The following is a 19,615-nucleotide window of genomic DNA, read 5'->3' as shown; positions in this document are numbered from 1 at the left end:
TAAAGCGTTCCCTCATTTTTCGGGACTCTACACCTGTTCGACTTGCACACCTGCCATCCATCTCCGGTCATCATCTCTGCCATGCTTAAACCCCGTTTCTTCTCCCACTCATCATCAGATTGTTTTTTCAACCACAGTGGATCACCAACCCCGTACAAGCCTGCCATCCACCCAGTGTCTCATCTGTCTACCTGCAAGTAACGTTGCCTGCCTGTCATCCATCGTTGCCTGTCCACCTCCTCTTTATTCCCTACTGCTCTAATCCTCCCTACAATAAACCTCTGGTTTAATTCCACCTCTGTTGCACCTCGGTTTGAGGTGTACATGGTACAAACATAGGGAAAATCCTTTAGATGACAAAAGGATGTCAACCAACATTTTTATTTATTTTTAATTTAACCTTTCAAGTTGAGTTCCCCTTAAAGTATGAATTGAAATTTATGATTTCTTTGAGTTTTGCTGGGTCAGAAGAAATTCCAACAATGAGTTTGTGAAGGGGAAGGGAAGGGCAGGCATGTCAGACCAACATTGACCAACTTATTACTTCACTATTCAAGATAACATGTAATGAAATGCCGTCCCAATCTTGCACACCAAAACACACACACAATCAAAATACATAGAAATGACAAGCTGGATTCGGGAAAGAGTTGACTGCGGTGATGTTTTCATATTACGGTCAAACATTTATTTTGATAAATTATTCGACATTAGGCATGAAAACAGAAACCCAATAATCGAACATTTACCTAAAGACAAGGCTTTCGCTACAAATTAAGACGTTTGTTGTGGATTAACTGCAGCACTATTTAGCAAGTACATATTGTCATTGACCTTGAGATGTGAAATGATACCAGACTGCCCCCCCTCCCCACCAAAATTGTTATATGGTGCATTGTAAACACAGAGTGAGGTCAAAGAGACAAGATGTGTGTTTCTGCTCAATCATTCATCATTCTTTCTTCAAGTATTTCTCCTGGAGACTTTTGGTTACTGTAGGTCTATCTGCGACTCTTTTCACTGTTCCTCATTCTTTGAGGAGATTCTTGAAAAGTCCATGCAAAGAGGATGACTACCCTTTATTATCATCTTTGAGCACCATTTTGAAAAGTAACTAAAATCCAACCTCAACACCCAGCACCAGTAAAGACAAAAGCTATTTTCTTAATTTGCAATTTTGATTTTATTTGAAATAATCATCTCTACGTCATCATGATGTAGAAGTGCACATTTTCAGCAATATATTACATACAGGGGCTAGATCGATTAGACAGCCTGGGCCAGACCGATGTTTTGGTTCTGGCTGTCGAAGATGACGTAGAACTGCCGGATGAAGACATCTCCTAGGATCCACAGCTGGTCGTTTCCTCCACCAAAACCGGTGTTGCAACCGTAAGAAGACTGAAGAAACGAGGGGAAATGTCAATTCAAGAAATGTTCACAAGGACCGATAAGACCCCTTCCTGATAGTTCAAACTGTGTTTGTGTGTGTGTGTATGTGTGCGCGCAAGGGCATAAACACTCATAAAGACTGACCTGAGACACGTAGGCAGAGGCAGGAACGGTGAAGGAATGACCACTGAGAGTGAAGACGACTTCGGGCATGCTGCCAATGTTCTGGCAGTTCACTGTGGCCTGTGGGGGAAAACATCCAACAGAAAACATCTCAGCAATGGGAATCCTGATCCTTTAAAGCTATATAGTTGAGTTGAAGGCATATCAACAACATTTACCAAATGACTTCCGCTCCCACTCAACCAAGAGTGGGGGATCAAACGTGAACCCTCCGATCAAACCCAACCCTAAGAAACAAAAAGGACAAAATCCTGCAACTCACATCTCCGTACTGGTCGGTGCTCGCTCCCACCCAGGAGTTCATGTTGCTGATGTCACTGGAGGGCCCAACGATCAGGGAGGTACCAGTGTCAATGATGGCCTGGCAACCACCGTTGCACGCCACTGGGTTACCGTTGATGGTGACACTGTGGACAACACAACATAGGTTTGGAAAGGTTCTTGCAGTTCAACCACAACACATTTTTTATATTTAAGACGTGGGGTTCAGCTGTACTTATTTCCAGCCATTACCTATCCATCTTGATCTGCCAGTAGGTAGCAGAGGTCAGGGGGATCCAAGTGATTTGCCCGGTATAGTAATTCTCCTCGATTCCACCGAAGACCACCACGCTGCCTTCCTGACTGTGGCTAAAGCCCAGAGAGGAGACATGCAGCATTATGCATCAAATACGCATGGAAGAGAGAACCCAGTCGCGGACACTGGAGCTCCTTCACTATACCTGCTCAGGTAGACAGAGAACAGGGGCTGGGACACCAGATTCTGCTGCACCATCATGTCAAAGACGGGCACAACATTGTCGGAGGCAATGGACTGGAAGGCCAATCCGAGGATGCCGTCGGCAACCATGTGGGCCATGAAGGGAGCCTCGGTTTTGCTGATTCCAAACACCTGGTTGGCCACAGTGATTCCACCAACCTGTGTGCAGGAAAAGTCAATGGAGGACCAGTATCTATTTGTCTCCAATACAGTGGAGATGTAATGTAAGATGAACCATGTCTCGGTTAAGATACCGTGATTTTATCACGGTAGTTGTTCAGTTAAGACCAGAAACAACAGTCATCGTGTCTCCATATTCCGTATATATGGTGTCCAGGTATCAAGGTATCAGGTACCTCAACTGTGTCAACAGCAAGATGGCCGGTCATGCTGCCGGTTCCGTACTGGATGGAAATAGTCTCAGTGCCCCACCTGAAGGTGCTGGACTGCTGTGGGTTGTATTTCCTATGATTGTCTGTAAAACATTATGCATTTTTAGCGTTGCTTTTCATGACAACCCAATTTTTGTTAGTTAGAATTTGCCCCCAAATAAATAATTAAAAACGAGTGCATGAAAACAAAATGAATAAACAGCAGTTGTTGTGGAACTCACTGCAGGCCTGGCTGCTGCAGTAGACAGAGGGCACCCACAGGTTGGAGGAACCAGTGTCGAAGATGACGGAGAAGGACTGAGGAGGGGTGCCGATCGAGATCACGCCATAGTAGGACAACTAGTTGGACAAACAAAGACCCCAAGGTCATCAATGTTACTTCTAAGTGACTAGTAGTTACTCCAAAATAACATACAGTGTGTCCCGATATAAACTATCAGATGGGGGATCTTTCCGATCAGAACTTACATCAGCATCGTTGGTCATGGACTCACTTCCGTCCTGGATGAACTTGGAAGTGGGGTTGTATGGGTGCGCTCTCCTGAATTCCTCCCACAGACCCTGCTCCTGCAGACTCTGCCTGGCAGTCTTTCCCTTGATCAGGGGAATCCTACGTGCATTACACACACACAGTCAGAACCGTCACAATTGCTCGGTAGCTCTGATATCTGTAAAGTTTCCGAATAGAACATGAGCATGAACTGAAGTCACTTGAAATATGTTGAAGAATAACCCTGTAAAACTTTCTTTTTCTAAAACGTCTATTTTGGGAAACTATTTATTCAAGGACCATAAGAAACATATTGGGAAATGTAGATAGAAGTTAAAAATAAACAAGTTATACTCACTTATGCAGGCATTCAGCAAACGCCACCAGCACGGACAACAGAACAAGCCACTTCATCTTGATCACTCTGAATGGTCGACCCTACAGTGGTTGGTTGAGACTCCATCTTTTATACAATGCAGATAAAGATGGTTTCCTTGTAATGCCCTTCCAGTTGCCTCGATATCTCTGCACTCACACAAGAGATTTATGATAAAAGATAAGTAACAACTACTTATCTGAGAGCAAATACTGAGGTAGGCAGCAATGTGTAATTGTTCAGTAAAATATATACATTATAAATTTCGCATTTGAGTAAATAAGTCTATAAATATTAAAACAAACAGAGGTTTTGATTTATAACTGCACTACTGCTTGATCCATATGTGTTAATTTGGCAAATAGCTGAACCTTTCAAGTATAAAATTATTACATTTGAACTTAAATTTAAAAATGAGGACTGACCTTCATAATCTGATGTGTGATTAAAAATAATCTTCATAGTAGGGCCTACTAAAGTCAAGCTTAAATGAGATAAGCTTTTTTCTATATGGAAAGTTTGGAAAGTTTTGTTTAATGTTGATATCAAATATTTCCATGCAGAAATGAGCCAGCCTGTTACAGCCTTGGCCATACCCAGCAGATGCTCTGCCCTGCTTCCCTCTCTCGGGCAAGGCGTTGCCTCGTTTTTTCTGCCTCAACACCTGTTCGACTTCCACACCTGCATCCATCTCCCATCGTCATCTCTTTCCTACTTAAACCCCGGTTCTTCACCCACTCATCATCAGATTTTTGTTTCAATCACAGTGGATCATCAACCCTGTAACTGTCTGCCTTCCACCCAGTATCTCATCTACCTGCCTACCTGCCAGTATGCGTTGCTTGCCTTTCATCCATCCTTGCCAGTCCACCTCCTGTTTATTCCATACTGCTCTCATCCTCAACCCAGGGCTCGGTTCGTTCCACCAAGCCCTCTACAACCAAGGTCCCCAAGTGGAGCGACATGAGGTTCAGAACCATTTCGGCTCAGATATTCCAGATTGGATCTCAATTTGCAATTTCTCTCATCCCAATTTGCCCAGGCTGTTCCAGAAGCTCCACCTAGCCAGCCTGTCCCTGCAGTCTCTCCGGCTCTACCTGCTCCTCTCCCAAGAAGGGCCACACATCCCTGCACCGGAGCACCATGCAGGTGATTTAGATTCATGTAGGGCTATCCTAATTCAGTCTTCTCTACTCTTTAACCAGCAGCCATTAACTTACTCTCCTGACCAGCTCAGGATAGTGTACGTTATGGGACTCCTTAAGGGTAAAGCTTTAGAGTGGGCTATTTGGGTAGCCAGTTGTATGTAAACTCTTCCTATGATATTTTTGGCTCAACATTTTCTATCTCTTCGTCAGGGATCCCGTGTTTTGGCACATTACTCTGTGGAGTTTAGGACAATATCAGCAGACTCCAGGTGGAATAATGAGTCTTTCAGGGGGGCTTTTCTGAGTAGGCATAATGGCTCGATCAAGGACAAGTTGGTCGTTAGATACGACTCGGAATGCTTAGACACCACCACCACTCGCTAGAGCGAGTGCCGAGCCTTCTCCAACTATTCCCATTTTTCCCAGAGAGGATCCCATGCACCTTGGCCGAGCCTGTCTCTCACAAGCAGAACGCCTCCGCAGAGGGTCAGCCGGAGCTTCTACTTCGCCCAGGTTGGTCACTTTCTTGCCTATATCAAGCCTGACGCTCTCTCCTGCCAGTTTGCCTTGGTTCCCGTCTGTGAAACTATTCTCCCGTCGTCTTGTGTGGTAGCCACAGTTGTGTTGGGAGATTGTTTCGGGGAGCCCAACTCACTGAACCAGACCCAGACAATGGTCCTACCAAGCATTTATTTGTGCCTGAGTCATCTCTTTGTCCCAGGTCTTCAAGTGGGTGCACACCTCCAGATTTGCCTGCCATCCTGGAATCAGCCGTACACTCTCTCTGCTGAAGCTGCACTTCTGGTGTTCCACAATGGAGTCTGACAACCGGGCCTTCGTTGCCGCCTGCACTTTGTGTGCTTGCAGGAAATCCTACCATCAACTGCCTGCTTGTCTGCTTGGCCCCCTGCCAATCCCCGTCGCCCCTGGTTCCATATCACCCTCAAATTTATTACGGGTCTTCCTTTTTCTCAGTGCAACACGGTGATACCGACCATAGTTGACCGTTGTTCTAAAGCGGTTGATTGTGTGGCTCTCCCTAAACTCCCCACTGCTTTTGAAATGGCAGTACTCTCTGTAAATCATGTGCTGCATCTCCATGGAATACCCTCCGACATCGTTTCTGACCGTGGACCCCAATTCATCTCATAAGTTTTGATGCTTTCTGTCAAGCTCTGGGAGCCTCTGTGAGTTTGTCTTCTGGTTATCATCCACAGACTAATGGGCAGACGGATCAGGCCAACCAGGAGCTTGTAGCGGCACTCGGTTGCGTCTCCGCTAGAAAAACTTCTCGCTAGAGAACCCATTGGCTTGGATTGAGTTCACACAACTCCCTATCAAGTACAGCCACTGGCGTGTCACAATTTGAGTGTGTTATGGGTTACCAGCCGCCTCTCTGCCCAGCTTAGGATGTTGGCATTGCCGTCCCATCGGTTCAGTCTCATCTCCGTCGGGTTTGCAAGATTTGCTGGAATGTTTGTTCAGCCTTGCTCCGCTCAGCTGACCGAACCCGCCGCATCGCTGACTGCCACCGGTCCCAGCCTCCCAACTACCTCCCGGGGCAGAGGGTTTGGAATTCCTCAACGGACCTACTCCTCAAGTCAGTTTCAAAGAAACCCATCCCCCGTTATGTGGGCCCTTTTTTGAACACCCTACAGTGTTCAGACTCAGTGGAAGTTGCCTTCCCATAGGAAGGTTCATCCCACCTTCCATGTTTCTCAGTTAAAGCTTGTGATTTGGTTTAAGGGGACATATTATGAAAAAACACTTTTCTTGGGATTTGGGGCGTTGTTTTGTGTTTCTGGTGCTCCCACACACATACACATTTTTAAAAAAGTCTGTGCATGATTTTTTGAGTGAGATATGCATTTCTGAAAGTACCCCGCCTACAGTTACCAATCGAGAGAGTCAGTACGGCGCCCCCTCCTACGTAGGAAGGGGGGGTAATTTGTCTGCTTGCCATGTGACTGCCTGGCAGGGAGTCCGGTGGAGCTGCCGGACTGCCGCCGAAGCTCTGGCGGCAGTCCGGCAGCTCCGGCGGGGCAGCTCCGGCTGGGGGAGCTTGGCGACAGTCCGGCAGCTCAGCTCCCGGAGTACAATTCCTTTCTCCTCCATGTCACAGTTCAATATGGATTTCAGAGGGTCAAGGCCAAAGTTCCTTTCCCCAAATTCTTCTCAATCATGGCCGAGATAACCCCCACTACGAGTCTTGTTGTTGTTGTTGTGGTAGTACCAGAGACGTCAGACGCAGTCTTTATGATTCATAATATCATCCGAGGCGCACATAGCTTTTGGCCGTGATATTAGATATAATATTATATAAATACCTATATATTATTATTACATTATATTATATTGATCTAGAGCTCCGGGAGTCTGCAAACGGCAAAAATCACTTCTCCTCCATGCTGTGGTTCACTCTGACAGCTCATTGGTCAATCATAGGTCTTTTGCATTAAAGCTACAGACACCAGATACATCGCATTCTGAAGGGCCTGAAACAGAGCGGAATAGCGGTAGGCGAGATTATTTTTCCTAAAAGCTATTTCCAGCAAACAGCTTCAAAAACATGTTTTCTGGAACTCATATAGTATTTAACTTGTTGGGAAAACACCATAATCTGTCTCCTTTAAATGTATGTTAGGTCAGATGAAATCCCAGCAATGAGTTTGTGAAGGGGAAGGGAAGGGCATGGCACGTCAGAGCAACATAGACCAATTAATTATTTCCCCATTCATGATAACTTGTGTTGAAATCCCGTCCCAATCTTACATACCAAAACAAACTCACATTCAAGATACATAGAAATGACAAGCCGGCTTCTGTAAAGAGATGACCACAGTGATGCTGTTTTCATAGTACATTAAAACATATATTTTGATGTTTTTGCCATTAAAAAATAAGCACATTTCTCCTAGAGACTTTGGGTTACTGTAGGTCTATCTACAACTCTTTTCACTGTTCCTTATGGTTTGAGGATATTCTTCAAAAGTCCATTCAAAGAGGATGACTTCCCTTTATAATCGTCTTTGAGCCCCTTTTGAAAGTAACTAAAGCCCAACTCAACACCCAACAGCAGTAATGACAAAAGCGATTTTCTTCATCTGCAATGCTCTGTGATTTTATTTGAAATAATCATCTCTACATAACTAATGATGTAGAAGTGCACATTTTCAGCAATAAAATACATGCAGGGGCTAGATCGATTAGACAGACTGGGCCAGACCGATGTTTTTGTTCTGGCTGTCGAAGATGACGTAGAACTGCCTGATGAAGACATCTCCAAGGATCCAGAGCTGGTCGTTTCCTCCACCAAAGCCAGTGTTGCAACCATAAGAAGACTGAAGAAACAAGAGGAAATGTCAATTCAACAAATGTTCACAAGGAAGGACTGATAAAACCTCTTGATAGTTCACACTGTGTTCGTGTGTGTGCGAAGGTGTGCCGTCTGCTCGTGCATTTGTGTGCAATCAAGCATTGTGTGTATGTGTGCGCGCAAGGGCATAAACAGTCATGCTTTCTTCTCCTAAGGGTTTGTTTGCACGACAGACCTGAGACACGTAGGCAGAGGCAGGAACGGTGAAGGAATGGCCACTGAGAGTGAAGACAACCTCGGGCATGCTGCCAATGTTCTGGCAGTTCACTGTGGCCTGTGGGGGAAAACATCCAACAGAAACATCTCAGCGATGGGAATCCTGATCATTTAAAGCTATATAGTTGAGGTGACAACATTTTCCAAATGGCTTCCTTTCCCACTCAACCAAGAGTGGGGGATCAAACCCAACCCTAAGAAACAAAAAGGACGATGTCCTGCGACTCACATCTCCGTACTGGTCGGTGCTCGCTCCCACCCAGGAGTTCATGTTGCTGATGTCGCTGGAGGGCCCAACGATCTGGGAGGTACCAGTGTCAATGATGGCCTGGCAACCACCGTTGCACGCCACTGGGTTACCGTTGATGGTGACACTGTGGACAACACAACAGAGGTTTGGAATGGTTCTTGCAGTTCAACCACAACACATTTTTTATATTTAAGACGGTTCAGCTGTATTTATTTCAGGCCGTTACCTGTCCATCTTGATCTGCCAGTAGGTAGCAGAGGTCAGGGGGATCCAAGTGATTTGCCCGGTGTAGTAACTCGCCTCGATTCCACCGAAGACCACCACGCTGCCTTCCTGACTGTGGCTAAAGCCCAGAGAGGAGACATGCAGCATCATGCATCAAATACGCATGGAAGAGAGAACCCAGTCGCGGACACTGGAGCACCTTCGCTATACCTGCTCAGGTAGACAGAGAACAGGGGCTGGGACACCAGATTCTGCTGCACCATCATGTCGAAGACGGGCACAACATTGTCGGAGGCAATGGACTGGAAGGCCAATCCGAGGATGCCGTCGGCAACCATGTGGGCCATGAAGGGAGCCTCGGTTTTGCTGATTCCAAACACCTGGTTGGCCACAGTGATTCCACCAACCTGTTCGTAGAAAAAGACAGTGGAGGACCAGTATCTATTTGTCTCCAATACAGTGGAGATGTAATGTAAGATGAACCGTGTCTCGGTTAAGATACCGTGATTTTATCGTTAAGTTGTGCAGTTAAGAACTGGTCATAGCGACTCCATATTTAGTATATATGGTATCAAGGTATTAAGGTATCGGGTACCTCAACTGTGTCAACGGCAAGACGGCCGGTCATGCTGCCGGTTCCGTACTGGATGGAAATAGTCTCAGTGCCCCACTTGAAGGTGCTGGACTGCTGTGGGTTGTATTTCCTATGGTTGTCTGTAAAACATTGTGCATTTTTAGCGTATTTTTTCATGAGACCTCGATTGAACGTTACTACCGTTAAATCCTTTTTGTTAGTCAGACATTGTCACCAAATAAATAAATAAAAAATAGTGCATGAAAACAAAATGATAAACAGCAGTTGTCTTGGAACTCACTGCAGGCCTGGCTGCTGCAGTAGACAGAGGGCACCCACAGGTTGGAGGAACCAGTGTCGAAGATGACGGAGAAGGACTGAGGAGGGGTGCCGATGGAGATAACGCCATAGTAGGACAACTAGTTGGACAAACAAAGACCCCAAGGTCACCAATGTTACTTCTAAGTGACTAGTAGTTCTCCAAATCTTAAGAACATACAGTGAGACCCGAACTCCCGATATAAACTATCAGATGGGGGATCTTTCTGATCAGAACTTACATCAGCATCGTTGGTCATGGACTCACTTCCGTCCTGGATGAACTTGGAAGTGGGGTTGTATGGGTGCGCTTTCCTGAATTCCTCCCACAGACCCTGCTCCTTCAGACTCTGCCTGGCAGTCTTTCCCTTGATCAGGGGAATCCTACGTGCATTACACACACACACACACACCATCATCTTTACAACAGCTCGGCCAAACAGTATCACTTACATGTTCAGCTGGTTTGACGTTGGTTTGAAATCTCAATGCATGCATTATTGTGTGTCCGCTTTCCTGAGATATAGGGCAGACCTGATTTTATCTGAAACTATTTATTCAAGGAACATAAGCATTGTATTAGAAAATGTAGACAGAGGTTAAAAAATAACCAAGTTATACTCACTTATGAAGGCATTCAGCAAACGCCACCAGCACGGACAACAGAACAAGCCACTTCATCTTGAATACTCTGAATGGTCGACTCACAGTTTAGGTGTTGTTTGAGACTCCAGCTTTTATACACTACAGATCAAGACTGTAATGCCCTCTGGTTGCCTCGATATCTCTGCACTTTTGATAAGAGATTTTAAATAAAAGATAACTAACGACCGCTTATCTGAGAGCAAATACCGAGGTAGGCCACAATGTTTTTTGTGCTCTTCATATGTTTGGAACATTTGGAAAGTTTTGTTGAATGTTGATCATATATTTCCATGTAGAAATAACCAATCCATTATGAAGCTTATTTGATAACCCCAGATAACGTTTGATGTGTACATGGCTTGTGATTAAAAACATAGTTGATATTGTATGGAGCAATGTAGTTTGTGTTTATTGCACACAGGCAAAACATGCAACATATGAGCTCATAATAATAAGGAAAAATAAAAATAAAATCCTATGGATGACAAAAGTATGTCAACCAAAGAAGTATGTTTCGTGATGAATTATATATTTATTAATTTATAATTGTACCTTTCAAGTTGTTTAAGTTGTACATTGTATATATACATTGTATAAACTTAAAGTATGCATTTAATTTGATTGAGGATTTCTTTGAGATATGTTGAGTTATGTTGGTCAATTTAAATCCCAACAATGAGTTTGTGAAGGGGAAGGGAAGGGCAAGGCATGTCAGACCAACATAGACCAATTTATTATTTCCCCATTCAAGATAACATCTATTGAAATCCCGTCCCAATCTTACATACCAAAACAAACACACTCACACACATTCAAGATACATAGAAATGAAAAGCCGCCTTATGGAAAGAGTTGACTTTGGTTATAGTTTCATTGTTTTTATTTATTTTGATAAATTATTCTACATTAGGCATGAAAAAGAAACACAGAAATCTGAGAATTCACACAAAGCCAGACTTTTGCTACAATTAAGAAGTTTGTTGTGGGTTAACTGCGGCACTATTTAGCAGCTATATAAAGGTCATTGACCTAAAGGTGTGTTAAATTAACCCTGACCCCCCTCCCCTCCCAAATTGTTATATAGTGCATAGTAAACACAGATATAGAGTGAGGTCAAAGTGACAGGATGTTTTTTTCTGCTCCATCGTTGGGTTAGGGTTAGGGTTAGTGTTTCTCCTGGAAACTTTGGGTTACTGTAGGTCCATTTGCAACTCTTTTCACTGTTCCTCATGGTCTGAGGAGATTCTTCAAAAGTCCATGTTCTTGAAGTCGTAAGTACACCTGTACCTGGTGTCTGTGTAGCTCGTGCAGACCAGGTGGGGGAGGCAGGGGCAGGTGTGGTGCTGCCTTTTTCCTACGTAGGGCACCTGGAAATGTAAATGTAAATTATGTGTGAGCAGCAACCACACACACTGACGTGCACTCCCGCAAACTCTCTCACACACACACACACACACACACACACACACACACACACACACACACACACACACACACACACACACACACACACACACACACACACACACACACACACACACACACACACACACACACACACACATTCATGCCTACACACAAGCACACACACTGATAAACACTCAATCTCCCATCAACTAAAAAGCAGGTGTGGTGATGCAGTTGGCTCACAAGGATTAGGGCTTAAGAATCCGGCATTATGACTTATTGCTTCGTTGCTGTATCTCTCCAGAGTAGCAGTGTGATGCATGGTCCTGGGTGGCCCTGATTCATTGTACTGATCAATAACATCTGTGGTTATAAGCAGCTTACGCAAAGCCTCTGTCAAGTTGCAAGTGTTTTATGCTATCTTGGCTTGCTGTCATCAAAGTGATAAGGCGGGTGATGTGTGCATGAGTCAGGAGTGTTGTTCATGGCATGTGTATTTGAGTTTCTGGGCATGGGTAGTGTGTGCATGTGTGTATGTGAGTGAAGCGAGCACTGATTAAAATGTGCGAGACAGGTGGTTCGATATAATGCAGAAGAGAAAATACTTTCCAACCTTGTGGCTAAATGGGTGGCATTCCTCCCCTTCGTCTCCTCTGGGCACGCACATCCTCAAACCCCTCAACCACAGACTAACAGCACAGCACATCCCGAAGCCACACTGCACATCTCTCTCACACGCCTACAGGGGGAGAAGGTACCAGAGAGAGAGAGAGAGAGAGAGAGAGAGAGAGAGAGAGAGAGAGAGAGAGAGAGAGAGAGAGAGAGAGAGAGAGAGAGAGAGAGAGAGAGAGAGAGAGAGAGAGAGAGAGAGAGAGAGAGAGAGAGAGAGAGAGAGAGAGAGAGAGAGAGAGAGAGAGCCTTGCATTAATACTGTGGAAATGCCAAACTTTATAACAGGCATAGAAATGTCAGAGTAAGAAAGAGGGTGAGTTAAAACCTTTGATGCTGTATTCAATCAGTTGTTTCTTTTTTAAATTCACTCATATGCTCTTTAAGGTTTGTAGAATAAACGCAGTTTCATCTATCACCTGTCATCTGCTAATCCATTTAGAAATGAATTCCAATTGGCTAACTACTTTTTCCTTCCGTTAGACAAGTGTATTTGGAGAAAGAAAAATAGGATGCAGTTCTCCATGAGTCGATTGGATAATGAAATCATACTAACTATGACTCTATGGCTATGAGTGGTTGCACAAATGCCAGTCACTGAAAACAAATGGGTGGATCCAAGCACTGATGACAGCATTAGGCAGTCATATGGCCATCCTGTCTACAAAGTAGGTGGGCAGTGCAATTAATTTTTTCATATACGTACAAACATGTATCACATTATAATTTTTCAACGTAACAAAATTCCAAGTTTAAGTTAAATAACACACAAACCAATCTAAATCAATAAAACGTACGGTAATAGAGTACCGATGAGAACTATAGACTCACCCCAGTGATGACCGCTCCTCTGGAGCAGCAGACACACACCAGGAGGACGCAGAGCAGGACCGCCACCCTGGAGCCCATGGCAGCAGCAGCAGTGCAACACAAGCCCCTTAACCACACACAGTGAGCACGCTGCCAGCTACAGAAACAACCGCTGTCCCTTCCACTGAGCAGCCTCTGACTCTGACTGTATCCCTGGCTGTTTGGTCAACGTTCATCCCCAGGTTACTGTCGGATGGAGAGGGGGCGAGCGGCACTCTCTCATTCTCTTTTTATCCGCCCCGACCCACCACCCACCCTTCTCCTCCCTGCCCTACCCCTCCTCTCGCTTGTCTCCTCCCGACCGTTGTCCTCTTATTCATCTAGATGACAGGGCTGATGGAGGCCGGCACTGCCTGCTGCCTCTGCTCTGGTGGACTCTCAGCCTCTTACATCCCACCCAAACCACCTCCGGCTGAGGTTCATGGATCATGAATAGTCCTGATTCGATTTCAAATGTGACTCTGTACAATTCTTCATGAACTTGGACTATCTGCATTTAAGTTAATTGAATATGAAATACATTTTTACTCTACTTCCAACAGAGTTATGTATTGCTGTTTCAGAAGCGCAGACACTTGGCTTATGCTACAATCAATAGGATCGATTACACTATAATCAGATTACTATCAACTAATAGGTTAGAGCCAGTAATGACCAGAACACTCAAGTCTTCATACTGCTTCTCTAACCAATTGGGATAAATTATGACCAAATGTTTCTATTTGTCTGCATTTTATTGTGAGGTATCCGGCCTGGTGGAACACTGCTCCCTGGTATAAATATTCCTAAAAGGTAAATCTAGCTGTCCTAACTTCCACTTCAGTGGGAAAATAAATCCAAGAAACAAAATTTATTTATATGCACTGATTTATTTTATTTTTCTATCATTTAAAATAATAATGAGTTTAATGAAAAATAGGCAATCTGAATGCACAGTACAAAGAGGAATTTAATGAATGATGGTCCCTGCTATTTACACACACCATTAGTTTCACATTGGAGAATAAATTCCTGTGTGTGTGTGTGTGTGTGTGTGTGTGTGTGTGTGTGTGTGTGGGTGTATGTTTGTATGAACTGCAGGTGTGTGTGTGTGTGTGTGTGTGTGTGTGTGTGTGTGTGTGTGTGTGTGTGTGTGTGTGTGTGTGTGTGTGTGTGTGTGTGTGTGTGTGTGTGTGTGTTTGAACCATAAGTTCCATAAATGTGCGTCCTACCACAGAGGGTGTGCATAGTGTGTGCATAGAGGAAGAAGAAGAAGAAGAAGAAGAAGAAGAAGAAGAAGAAGAAGAAGAAGAAGAAGAAGAAGAAGAAGAAGAAGAAGAAGAAGAAGAAGAAGAAGAAGAAGAAGAAGAAGAAGAAGAAGAAGAAGAAGAAGAAGAAGAAGAAGAAGAAGAAGGAGAAAAAGAAGGAGAAGAAGACGGAGGAGGGCTTGTCCTCATCAGTTAGTCAGTGAGACATAAGCGGCCGGCTGGTGTCCCAGTGATGGATGCCGCTGAACACCCCCGGCCACATAATTACATCCACACATTTCTGTTCTGTCAGCAGAAGCAGTCTTACTGGCTCCGGGCAGCCAGAAGAAATCATGGAGGGAGGGGACCCCCCCCCCCCCCGTATTGTGAGTCAGAGAAAAGTTCGGAGGAAACACCATGCATAGGAGGCAGTCAATTGCTTTAGTAAGATATGAGGCTGCCGCATATGTCATCATTGAATTATATCATAAATTCCTCAGTCTCTATTGTAATCAATGCCATTGTGTAGTTGTCAGTAAGTAAGTAAGTAATTGTGTGTAGTACTTTATCAAACGCCAGGGGCATTTTGGTTATCAAACCAGAACAAATACTATAGGCTGAACGCACTCTTGATATTTAAGGATTCGCTCGCATGCCATTTTGAATTGGGAAATCAATTTATTAAATGTTGTAAAAGTTAATTGTTCAGTCGGGCAGGGATAAAGGGTAAATATGCTAGATTTATATTGGGCCTATTATTAAACTCTCACATCTAAGTCGGAAAAATAATCAAATATATATTTCATTTACAGATTGAATCAATGTAAAGATGCACAGGAATTTAGAAGAAGCATTGAATTTCACTGTTTATGAAAAACATATATCAAACCCATCTAAGAAAATAATCATGAATCATGAATCCTGAGTCATTTATACTTGCTCCATTCCATTTTTAAGGCATTTATGTAAACAATTATATTTTTTATATTTATCACATTATCTTTCCTTCTTTCCTGGTAGGAAAGGCGAGGCAGCACCTTTACCACCCCAGGCAGCTGAAGAATCACTGTCTCCATGACGATCCTCCAGTCCTTCAGCCTCCTGACTGCAAGCAGCACTGCCTGGTTCCGCAAAGCTCCGCTCCCGATAGGAGGGCTCTGCAGAGGGATGCCTGAACACAATATTAAAATTACCCCCCCACACCCCTGAAAAAAACTCAAGAGCCTGCAGAATAATGAAGGATCCTCACCACTCCAACAAGGGATTGGTTCAGCCGCTGCGGTCAGGCAAGTGCTATCCAGGTCACGACGAGAGAATGAGACTTTTATAGATGTTTATTTTTCCTTCCCGAGGCCATCAGGACTGTTAACACTGATCTCACCAGGGCCCCAACCAGGTTTCAAACATTGCCCTTCACACACACACGCACGCACGCACGCGCGCGCGCGCGCACACACACACACACACACACACACACACACACACACACACACACACACACACACACACACACACACACACACACACACACACACACACACACACACACACACACACACACACACACACACACACACACACAAATAGTTGTGCTTATTTGTAATGCAAACATGGTTGCCTGTTGTTATTGTACTGTTACTGTTGTTGATTTCTCTTAAACATTGCCACATTCATAAGCCTTCAATATAGGCTTAAGCCCTGTAAATAAATATCTCTATATAATCTATAGGCTAATCTTTATTTGATATCTCCGTCTGAGAGAGGGTTAGGCTTCTGGGTAACATCGTATAACGCCAGGGTGTATGGCGCATTTCATATTTACAAAATTGCCCATTAAAACGCTCCTTAATAATAACAGTCGAACGTAGATCTGAAGAGCTCATTCTAAGGGATGTTTTATAAAGAAAATACAATTTATTTATTCTTTAGCAATCTTATTGGCTGGGGTTTTCTTGCATTCTTTATGGCCTGAGTTTTTGATCGATCTGATTTTTCTTTTGGAAGATTGCACTGGCTGCGGTTTTCCAGCGATTGGACTGCGTGGGGTTTTCCAGCGATCGGACTGGCAGTTTGGCAGCCTGTTAGACACCTTTAAATCAAGATAATATTTTATTGAGAGTTAATGTTGAGGTGTTACTAGGGACAGAAACTAAAATACTTCTCTGCATATTTTAATATGCAAAATTAACTATGTTGTAGCCACATGTTTTGGGGTTTAAAAATAGGCCTATATATAAAAGAGTAAGCCTTATCCATTAAACTATCCCTAAAGTTCCAATTGGCTAGTTAATCAAGGACAAATTTCATAGGTAGCTAGATTATTCAATGTGCCCATTTTTTCTGTCCAAGTGTTGCATTATTACCTTAATAGGTCCATGATTATAACTGACAAGCTAGTATCGAAAACGCGCACATACTATATTTTGCAATTTGATCATTACGAGTACCCGTAGTGCACGTGACAATCAGCTGACTGAAGTTTGAGGAAGCAAAAGCTAAACAAAAACACATACAAAACGCTCGATCCCTTAGAATTATAACTAGTTTAGTAACCATGGAGGCGACGCTTGAACAGCATCTTGATGAGACGTAAGTATTTGACCGTAAAAGTGAATAAACGATGTATAATGTATTACATTAATTTATGCTCTCATATCTCCTCTGTATGGCAGTATGAAGCATCCAGCGATCGTGGGTGTGCTGGTTACAGATCAACAAGGACACAACTTGGGCTGTAAGACTGCACATATGTGTATTTATATTGTCTACTTATGGTCTTTGAATTGGTGTGTCATGGTCTACTCGATATTTGTAACGGATCGATCAAAAGAACAATCTCGATAAAACTAGACCAACTATTTGTATTATTTGGGAGATTTTGTATATTTGTGGGGATATGTGGTGGATGGGATTATGTGCATATTTAAAAACCAAAACTATCTACCTGAGCACTGACCCCAACATGTACCCCACTCAGCATATTTGTGCATTGCAGGCCACTAGATCTTTAATTGTATGAACAGCGTCGCCTAATACAATGATTCATTATTTATGTTATGGTGGCTAGGTCGTGGATCCTTGTCTGACGAACACGGGGGTGTGGTATCAGTACTGGCCAAACAGGCGGCAGGCCTTAGCAAAGACCCGACGGATAGCCCCACTGTGTGCCTGGAGTCAGATACAGGGTGAGCAAGCGCCGGGACGATGAGGTTGTTCTTGATCTGCTTGTGTATACCGCCATCTTGTGGATGCTGCTTAGCTGAGCTCGCTGCTTTGAAGTTCGAGCTCGATGTGCAGGCATGCAGTGCAAACTTTTGCTTCATTCTATACTTTGTCTCTCTCCCTCGTTCACTCAGAGGAATTTGGATAAGCCCTAATTTCTTAAAAAAGAACACCCTAAATATCCCCAAGCTCCAAGTTTTCTGTCATCCTAACGGGTAGCTTGCATTTCCAAACTGGCAGTTGGCAGAAAATAATTGTAGGCTACTGACTCTCAAACTGGGATTGCATGGTACCTAAACAATCCAGTATTGTATACATAATAATTGAGATTAATTAATTAATCTTACAAGAATAATCACCAAAGGTTTAACCTTGTGGGATTTACAGAGTGATATGACAGCAGGCTATTGTATTTCAAAACATTGACTTCATGCAACAAAGTCTGTATATTTTTTTGATTTATCAATCTACATTAAAGTATCGCGTGATTAAAGTCATCACACATTTAGGCGGTTGTTGAGGTAGATAATGAGAAGGCAAATTTTAGGAAGGTCAGGAATGGCAAGAATGTATAACTAATGATGCATGTTGGTGCACGTGTGGACAGAGTTCACTCTCAGCATGAGTGCATTGCTCATGCTATGGTCTTCTGTCCCCAGGAACGTTCTGGTTAGGACACACGGGAGCATCACCGTGGCAGTGCACAAAATGGCGTGCTAAAGATGCCCCGTTTCCTGTACAGTGATTTATACGAACATGCAGTCATGAGCTTATAAATGATACCTTTGTATTCTTTTCCTTGTATAAAACCTTTTAAAATGTGTAGTATTGTTATTATGGTTGTCTTTCACGCCACACATAAACAAAGTATGCATCATGTGTTCACATTTAGAATTAAAAGAATCTGCATACATCTTTCCTAGTAAGTGTCCTAAAATAATGCAAACTTCACCTGTGTCCCAAATGCTGTATATTACACATTAAAATACTTCAACCTTTTTGAAATAGATTGGTTTTCAATACTTATTATTAAGGACATATTTCTTTCATATCCTGCCTGTATTTCCTAAGGACATTGACCTAGTATACAGTAAGTATGCAAAAGTACCATTTTGCATAACCAAATCTATTCTTAACTTGCAACTAATCAACTTGTTCATATCTTTACACATTTTTACTGAGTCAACATCCTGCTACTACTAGTACTAAACGACTACTTCTACTACTGTCCTTGTTTAAAATTGTTAAAAAAATCAGGTAAACACGTATTGAGGTCACCATTTTATGTACACCTTCAATGGTTGTCCATAAGTTTGAAATCACAATAAATCCATAACCTCTACAGACCATAGTTATTCTCAAACGATAAACAAGTGTGGAATGACAAGGTGGAGCTGATGTCTGGGTCGGTCGGCGAAGCACCTTGGGATGTTTTTTTTCTACTGCACCTACCTCTGATGGCCTGGGCCAGAAACATACATCAACATGTCTATTCGGTAGTCTTAAGTATATTTGCTGCCCATAAAGGGTATTTTCTGAGAGATAAGTAGTACTTTATACGTTGATGTCATTCTGCTTTGACAGTGGTGATAAAAAAACAGTGTGGAGCGATGTCCTTTGCCGGAACGTAATCTACGAACGTATCAGGAATGAGTGTGAACACAGGTTATTCGGTTCCCAGGACTAGTTCAAGAGTTTTAGAGAGAATAGAAGAAGCTTTAGGCAGCCTTGCCCTTCAATTGTTCATTATATTCACCTTTGTCCACCAAAACAAATAGTTAAACCTAGGCAAGGCAAGCCCAGTTTATTGATACAAAACCATTCAAACACAAAGGTATTTATAGTGCTTACATATGCAGGAATCATATTTTAAATC

At 43.3% G+C, this 19,615-nt stretch overlaps 4 protein-coding genes across 4 annotated transcripts; 1 reads left to right on the top strand and 3 right to left on the bottom strand.

Moving 5' to 3' along the window:
* Positions 1 to 1,159: 1,159 nt before the first annotated feature.
* LOC132456303 (pepsin A-like) lies at positions 1,160 to 3,698 on the bottom strand. Its single transcript, XM_060050655.1, has 9 exons — positions 3,576 to 3,698; positions 3,196 to 3,337; positions 2,949 to 3,066; positions 2,692 to 2,810; positions 2,298 to 2,494; positions 2,089 to 2,205; positions 1,838 to 1,982; positions 1,537 to 1,635; positions 1,160 to 1,401 (listed from the first exon to the last, which is right to left on the bottom strand). The coding sequence occupies exons 1-9, from the start codon at positions 3,629 to 3,631 to the stop codon at positions 1,267 to 1,269; spliced, it is 1,128 nt and encodes a 375-aa protein (XP_059906638.1). The 5' UTR covers positions 3,632 to 3,698; the 3' UTR covers positions 1,160 to 1,266.
* Positions 3,699 to 7,835: 4,137 nt separating this feature from the next.
* Positions 7,836 to 10,448, bottom strand: LOC132456230 (pepsin A-like). The gene is made up of 9 exons (XM_060050552.1): positions 10,326 to 10,448; positions 9,943 to 10,084; positions 9,684 to 9,801; positions 9,404 to 9,522; positions 9,019 to 9,215; positions 8,810 to 8,926; positions 8,563 to 8,707; positions 8,293 to 8,391; positions 7,836 to 8,082 (listed from the first exon to the last, which is right to left on the bottom strand). Exons 1-9 carry the CDS (start codon positions 10,379 to 10,381, stop codon positions 7,948 to 7,950), a joined length of 1,128 nt encoding a protein of 375 aa, XP_059906535.1. The 5' UTR covers positions 10,382 to 10,448; the 3' UTR covers positions 7,836 to 7,947.
* Positions 10,449 to 11,056: 608 nt separating this feature from the next.
* Positions 11,057 to 14,344, bottom strand: prok1 (prokineticin 1). Its single transcript, XM_060050565.1, has 3 exons — positions 13,253 to 14,344; positions 12,366 to 12,491; positions 11,057 to 11,712 (listed from the first exon to the last, which is right to left on the bottom strand). Exons 1-3 carry the CDS (start codon positions 13,328 to 13,330, stop codon positions 11,593 to 11,595), a joined length of 324 nt encoding a protein of 107 aa, XP_059906548.1. The 5' UTR covers positions 13,331 to 14,344; the 3' UTR covers positions 11,057 to 11,592.
* Positions 14,345 to 16,945: 2,601 nt separating this feature from the next.
* Positions 16,946 to 18,738, top strand: lamtor5 (late endosomal/lysosomal adaptor, MAPK and MTOR activator 5). Its single transcript, XM_060050532.1, has 4 exons — positions 16,946 to 17,106; positions 17,190 to 17,251; positions 17,585 to 17,702; positions 18,399 to 18,738. Exons 1-4 carry the CDS (start codon positions 17,072 to 17,074, stop codon positions 18,457 to 18,459), a joined length of 276 nt encoding a protein of 91 aa, XP_059906515.1. The 5' UTR covers positions 16,946 to 17,071; the 3' UTR covers positions 18,460 to 18,738.
* The last annotated feature ends 877 nt before the right edge of the window (positions 18,739 to 19,615 follow it).

The sequence above is a fragment of the Gadus macrocephalus genome, chromosome 1, assembly GCF_031168955.1.
Source record: "Gadus macrocephalus chromosome 1, ASM3116895v1".
Taxonomy (NCBI): domain Eukaryota; kingdom Metazoa; phylum Chordata; class Actinopteri; order Gadiformes; family Gadidae; genus Gadus; species Gadus macrocephalus.
Note: the sequence above shows the minus strand (reverse complement) of the source record. Positions and strands in the feature narration are given on the sequence as shown.